Below are 7299 nucleotides of genomic sequence, written 5' to 3' on the forward strand. Positions count from 1 at the left end.
CCTCTTGCTCTCCCTCCCTTCATCCTTCATCATTAATTTGTATTACATTGCTGATGTGTATTGTATCTTCATGTTCTACAGTAGTTCTTCATATGTGACATGGATAATATTCCAAGAAATTGAGGCTTCTGTTCTAAAAATATCTATTTTCTCATGAACTCAAAATCTGACCCAGAAATGTGTGTCCTCCATCTGAATGTAATCACCCACAAAGGCCTCAATAATGTTAATGACCTTCTGAAGAACCTGTATGACAAGTTTGAGACCAGGTGCCTATTATCCGAGGAGTCTAGGGCATAGATAAAAGTGTGGTTCTGCCAAGCTATTGCCTTTGATGGACAGTCTGACAGTCCAATGCGCCTATTATTGCCCCATTGCCTCCAAATTTTATTTCTCCTCTTGCTCAATTTTTTACTATGCCTGGACATGCTAAATCAAACTTGAAAAAGTGCCAGATTACTCGCAAATGCCATGACCAGCTAATGGAAAAGGCAGTCATTGCACACAAGAATGAGCTTGCCAAACTACCCGGTGCTCCTCAGAAAGATGCAAGAAAAATCTGCAAAGATTTCGAGGCTGTATATCAGAGGGAGACTGGAAAGGAGATCTCGCTTTCTTATAGCACTCGAGTGATTCCAAGTTGCTGACTAATGAGGTTTGGGTACATGGGCCAGACTGTTTCAATGACCCAAAATAGCCCAGAATACCCACGCCACAATAATGCTGTGAAAGTGGACTTGTACCCGCACCTTTGAGCATCTTTTTTTTACTGTATCTTATTGTTGCATAGTATTACACATTCTTACATTCAAACCTAGTCAAAATTCCCAACCAATTGGAACCTACAGTAAATATCCAATTTTGCTGTTTCATTGACCGGTAAATAACTGTAGCGTTTGATATGAGGAGCGCTCCGCTTGTGGGCGGCTCCAAGCTCACATCAAGTTCAGTACAACGTGCCACCACAGACTTGAGCTTGAGTGCCTTTGTGCAACGTGTGCGGCGTGAAGCACACATGTGTCTCTGTGCCTCCGACGCAGTCTTCTCTCAAAGAATGCCAAAGCAGCCTATCCGTTGGCTTCTTGAGACGTCTTCAGTTCGAGCTTTACCTTGGCTTTACCGGTAATCCATTAAATTTTAGGTTATGGAACGGACGTGCAATCGATATCGTTATAGCCATCAGCGGTTTTCCGTCCATTTCACTGGGTGTCGGAGGTCCCAAAAGGAGAAAAAGAATAAAAAAAGAAAGATTTCGCGTACCAAAATGGGCGACCACCAATGTTTGTTTGTTCATGTTATATTTAAAAGACAACACTGATCGCCATTCATTTGCCTCACTCTCTGCCTCGACATACACTAATTCAAGCCCGGGGGGCCATGCATTTTTTCCCTCCATCGACACCCTGACATTCATCCAGTCTCCTGCACCATCGGCAAGGTACAGTGCATGCAATCTGACACCGCAAAATGTCATTACCTCCAGGGCAAGTCTCATTGCGGCAGCATCGACAGCTATGGATATTACGGTGTTTCCTCTCCTCTGTGGGTACGGTACGTCTTCTCTTGCTTTCTCTTTCCGTGTCCATGTGCTGATGGCTGCTGGAACTGCCGTTTCTAACAACTATGGACAGGGAATCCGATTGAGGCTTGCCTAGTGGCTGATTTTGGGCCGGTTCAGTATGGGATGCAGGAATTGGATGAGGACTTGTAGGAAGCTCATTAAATGTAGCAGGGATAGGTGCAGGGGATGGAGTGGATTGAGGTGCGCCGCCGCTTGTGGGATGGGTGGATATCAGTGTATCAGTAAATCAGGAAGAATGTGAAGCAGCAGAAGCCGTCGAAATTGACAAATTCAGAGGGAGTGACTGTTCTGAATCTATTTCAACCACACCTTGACTTGGATGAGTGAACGATGCATCTCCAGCCAAATAATCTAGGAATGGAAGATCTGCAGCTGCAAATACTTCACTGCTGCGACGTACTTCTTCAAGCCCATCAGACATCAAGTCCACCATTGCTCGGATATTGTTTGCTTTTTCCCATGATTTTGAATATGCAGCCAGGACCTTCGGAGAGACATAAACACGCTCAGTTCCATCTGCCATCCAGTTCCATTCCTGAGCAAATGCTTTGTAATCAACTCTGCCTTTGCTATCAGTACTTGCATTCACAGAGAAAATGCATATCTGAGCAAAGAAGTAGCGGCAAGCTTCTTGAGTGGTTGGAGGAAGAACAGGCAGAGCTAAGCCCTGTCGCTGTCGCAGCCAGTTGTTACTCACGTTGAGTTTATATGCCTTGGCAGACCTTGTGCGAGTCGTCAATAGCCAGCTGGTCTGGTTCAAGTAAAGATGTATGCTGGTTGGCATCAGCTTCATCCTGTTCAATGGCTTTATTCAGCATGGCGGTAAGATAGCGTTCACTGGGAATGAAGCTACCATAGCCATCTACATCACTGAAATTTCTGATCGAAGGGACTTTCATAGAGGCATCAAAGTAATTGCACAAATCAGCATTGGCTGATTCTCGAGTCTGAAGCCACTCGAAGATTGACTCTAAATACTGGAGCTGTATTACATTGAATCGACAGGTGTGCATTTTGAACAGTAGTGAGTGAACATGGATGGTCCCATCTTATGCTGATTGCCAACATGGAGAGTCCTGACAATGTTGCATGACAGGCCTATTTTGTGGGAGAGCACAGCAGGAAAAGCCATACACACATATGGGGGTAATGAGTTTAGAGGATGCTGGCTCCACCCATGAAAATGTGAGCAGCAGTCCTGCCGGCAATAATATGCCCATGCGATGATGTAGAATGAATCTTCGAGGTCTACGACATGACAAGGTGGCAGTGCACCATTCTTTTCAAGTGGTTTTCTGCATTGGGGACAAGATAATACATCGACAAAGAAATGTACAAGCCAAAGCAAGACACATAGGCGGAAGAGAAGGGTGGGCTCAAACCAATGCACAGAGAGAGACATGACAGGTTCCGGAGAACGGATCCAGAGCATTGGCGGATGTTGGAATTATTGCAGTGGGAGGCTTGCAGTAGGAATAATACCTAATTGTTAGCTACTAGAGCTCCTAATGAGCTCCTTATATACTACGAAATGTATCTAGAATATTCTACCAAAGTAACTAAATATATCTAAGTATCGTGACAAATGAGTAAGCCGAAGCTTCGGGAATCTTCTGGCATAAGCTTGAAGTTGCAAATCCCAACAGCGGGGCATAAGGTTTAGACTCTGTGAATGTTGGTGGTGCAAGCAGGATCTTGCTGCTATTTTTATTGTGGATAAGCGGGTGTATAACTGTAGCAAAGTACCGGTACAGCCAGTCTTGCATATATTTTGGCTTATCGAACCACACTAGTGAAAAACATCTCAATTTTTTTACAAGGAAACTTCGAAGGTGTGACATACCTTCAGGTTTGTCATTTGCATTATGTCTTTGCGCTGCTGGCTCATCTCCAGTATTGCGACTGACACGTGGTGTCTCAGCTTCATTTTGGGAGTCCAAGTGCTCATCCTCGTCACTCACCCCATCAGAGAGGGGTCCTGCAAGTGGATTAGAGAATGGTTCTGTAAAAAAATATGAGTATCCCATGTTGCAATGAAAAAGAATGGTTCATACAGCTAAGCAGATGATTCTCAGCCTCCTGCAGGTCAACAAGACATTTCTTGCAGGTGTCTGCTTCTGCTTTCAATCGCTTGAGCTCTGCATTAAGAGGCAGCCAGAAAATCAGGAAAAACTCCGAAATTGAAAGGAGAATCAACTTACTGGCTATGGCATTGCTTTCAGCCTTATCCAGCCTCCTCAAAAACTCCTCCGAGTACTCCTCATCATCAAATTTGTATTCGTCATTGGCATCTGAGTCTACAGATGTCACATACAGTGAGTAGAATATCTGAACTCCGGCATGAGACATACTGACCATTTTCCTCCTGGGATGGAATATCTCGTGGCTTTGGTGGCCATCCTCTCCTTGGAGCATTGTCTGGTCTTGGTTCATCCTTCACACTGCTTGGACATGCCATGCTGCAGGAGACAGAGCTTGAAAAATGAAAAATGCGAGCTATTTATGAAAAGAAGTTCTTTCAGCATGTGTACCCACATTATATCACAAAAAGAACATACCAGACTGACACAAACACATCACTATAATAGTAGCAACTAAGCGATGTGACTAGGGACAGAATACGTGACAGGCATAGAGAAAGAACAGTCGCGCGGGTGAAACTCGGGATGATGGCAGATAACTATATCCAGTAGTGGCAGTTGCCGGGTCCCTGATTCTTTCCTTTGGGTGAAGAAACGGCATGTACATGTACTGTACTACTGTACCATTTTGACCAAGTGTTCATAAATTTGGAAAATTTTGGTCGAAAAAAATATAAAAGAGATCGGGGAGATTGAAAGAAATTTATTGGCACCAACTGTTTTTTCAGAGCATTACGCATTACTGAACACTTGGTCGAAATTGTACAGTATTTCGTTCAATTCGAACATCACACGTCACAGCAAAAAAATCGGAGAACGGAAATAATTTTTTCTCAATTATTCCGATTTCTTTTGGATTTTTTTGGGCCCAAAATTCTTGGGTCACGTTCGAATTGAATGAAATAGTACAGTATATCCACTTGTTCAAGCTGCTCAATAAAGTGGTAGTGCAAAAAGCTCACTTGGCAGCTGTGCTGCCAGCTCGCATTTTGCACACTCTAAATCTAATCACCTGAGCCTGAGTACACTCCGTTTGACGACCTATACTAAGATTGCAAAGAACGATAAAATTTCTGGCATTAAAATCGAACTTATTGATGAGTTGTCATTTCACACTAGAGGCCCCAAGGAAGGTGAACATAACTTAGTCTGCCATCTAGTATGTGAGAGATCACAAGTTGGTGGGCATCTGAACAGCATCTTATAATTACATGCCCTATGCACCTGGCACCATCTCAAGAAAGAAAATATTATCTCTAATACTGTGCACCTCATGCCATCACAAGGTCGATTAGTCCACAATGAACACATCACAACGTTCATCAAACTGTCACATGGCAGTAAAAATCTGACCATGAACGGGTATGCACTTCCCGAAAACCAGACACAACAATCAGCACACATTACTTGCTGTAGCAAGATGTTCTGATTTGCAGGTTCACATCAACACTGAATTCTCTCACTATATCAAATCTACATGATGTAACAGGAAACTCCATTGAAGATAAGCGGATCCATAATACCACAACGCATTACCAGAGCGATAGCACTGAGGCAGATTTTTATTAACCCGTTGAGTGGGGCTGTAGAACAGACAGTAGTTGACTCTTGAGGGCATCTGCAGTCACAGAGCAGAAAAAGGACAGTGAAGGCAGGAATCACTTGTGACGTGCAAACAAAAAAGGTGATAGTAGGTGAGAGGCAATGAAGAGGAAATTGATGTCGACAGTTTTCCGACCAGCCCGCAAACCAATAGGAAGTGTTCGGAAAGAAAGGCTTCTCAGCCACAGCGGCAACCGCTCGGCAAATAAGCCGTTGCATGCCAGATGATCGCCTATCACCAAAAATTACTAAGCTGACCCCGAGTATAGCCCCTGTCCAGACAGTTTGGCACTGCTCAAGACAGTTACGCTCGTCGTAAACGCGGGTTCCAAGGGTAAGGAGCGTTTTCGTAGGCCTCTGCAGGCTCGTCAAGGCTAACTGGCATCGCCACGTCACCTTTAGGCTCCGCCTAGAAGCGCCGCTTCATCCGGGAGAGTGAGGCCTTTGCTCTGTCTCAGTTTTCGGTGCCAGAATTCTGGCGGAGGTCGAAAACCTGGTATGAAGGGTTTGTAATGAGTGTAAAGCTGAGGGAGCGAGCGAAGCTCAGCTCACCTTGGATTGCGGGGAGAAGAATGGGTGCAAGTGAGACAACTGCCCCGATGTCTCTCAGTTTTTCGACCTCCGCCAGAATTCTGGCACCGAAAACTGAGACAGAGCAAAGGCCTCACTCTCCCGGATGAAGCGGCGCTTCTAGGCGGAGCCTAAAGGTGACGTGGCGATGCCAGTTAGCCTTGACGAGCCTGCAGAGGCCTACGAAAACGCTCCTTACCCTTGGAACCCGCGTTTACTCCCCGCAATCCAAGGTTGCACAGTAGGCTTTGCCTACTTATTTATCCTCTTACTCTACAAGCCTTTAATCAGCCCCCGTGTGCCTGAAGTTTTCACCGTTTCGCTTTTTCGTTCATTTCTCCTTCGAAATCTAAATATCATTCATGCCGGACGAACGAAGCACTGATAATGTTGCTGCACTTGCTAAGAAATGTGAAGATCTTCTCAAAGGTTGCGTCAACGGAGATTTCGATGTCGAAGACTTTGCCCTCAAGCTTCGGGCTTTGGGGATCACTCCCGAGGTCGCGGCCGACTATGTCCAGCAACTGCAGCAGCGTCTCACACAAGCTGGTCCCAAAAGATCAGGAGACAATTGGCAAGACGACGACGATGAGGGCAATGGTGACGAAGATGACGCTGACACGCCAGAACGAGGGAGGACACCAGCAGGTCTCACCGCAGAACAAGTCGAAAATTTCCGGAGGGAACGAGAACAGAGGTTGGCCATGGAGGCAAAGGAGCGAGAGGCTAATAGACTGCGTGCGGTCGAAGACGCGGCCTGGGCAAGTCTGCATGCGAAGCTCCGCACACTCAAGACTGCAGGATCGCTGGCGAAGCCTGGCACAGATGCCACAAGCTTACTTGCCGGTCTTCTTGGTCTCGACACATTCTCTGCTCAGAAGTCAACTTCAATCTCTTCTACTGTTCTCGCGCAAGCACCGCACATTGCGACACTTGTCTCATCTGGCATCTCTGACCCACATATTGCGGAGACGTTCCGTCTCCGCCAACTCTATGCCACTGAGAAGTCTTTCGACAACCTTATCGCCTTCCTTCAGGCCCTTCCTCTCAAGGAGCCCATTGCTCGCCCATTCTGGCGTCTTATCATCCAGGACCACTACGTTGACTTCCCGAAGTTCTTCGCCTCCATGGATCGAGGCTACGACCACAATGAGGATGCTAAGGAATTATTTGCAGGTTTTGCGATCGTTAAAAAGGACACCTCATCTGCAAAACGACCAGTTACGTCCGAGGCGGACTGGTATCGTGTTTTTGACGCCTGGTCGAAGGGTGTTGTGTCCCTCTACCCTCATCGAGAGGCTGAGCTTAGCACTTATCGTGAGACTGTTGTCGAACTCTTTAGGGCTGTCCCGCATGACCCAGCAATTGCGATTCGCTTTGATGAAGATATTCGGTCACGCTATG

General features: G+C 46.0%; 1 protein-coding gene across 1 annotated transcript; it reads left to right on the top strand.

Annotated features, from left to right (window-relative positions):
• Window positions 1–413: 413 nt before the first annotated feature.
• Window positions 414–702, top strand: EV420DRAFT_1565410 (uncharacterized protein; the record flags this gene model as incomplete). Its single annotated transcript, XM_060474025.1, has 1 exon — window positions 414–702. One exon carries the CDS (start codon window positions 417–419, stop codon window positions 645–647), a length of 231 nt encoding a protein of 76 aa, XP_060326713.1. The 3' UTR covers window positions 648–702.
• Window positions 703–7299: the final 6597 nt, after the last annotated feature.

Source organism: Desarmillaria tabescens (assembly GCF_030435595.1).
Source record: "Desarmillaria tabescens strain CCBAS 213 chromosome Unknown EV420scaffold_39, whole genome shotgun sequence".
NCBI lineage: Eukaryota > Fungi > Basidiomycota > Agaricomycetes > Agaricales > Physalacriaceae > Desarmillaria > Desarmillaria tabescens.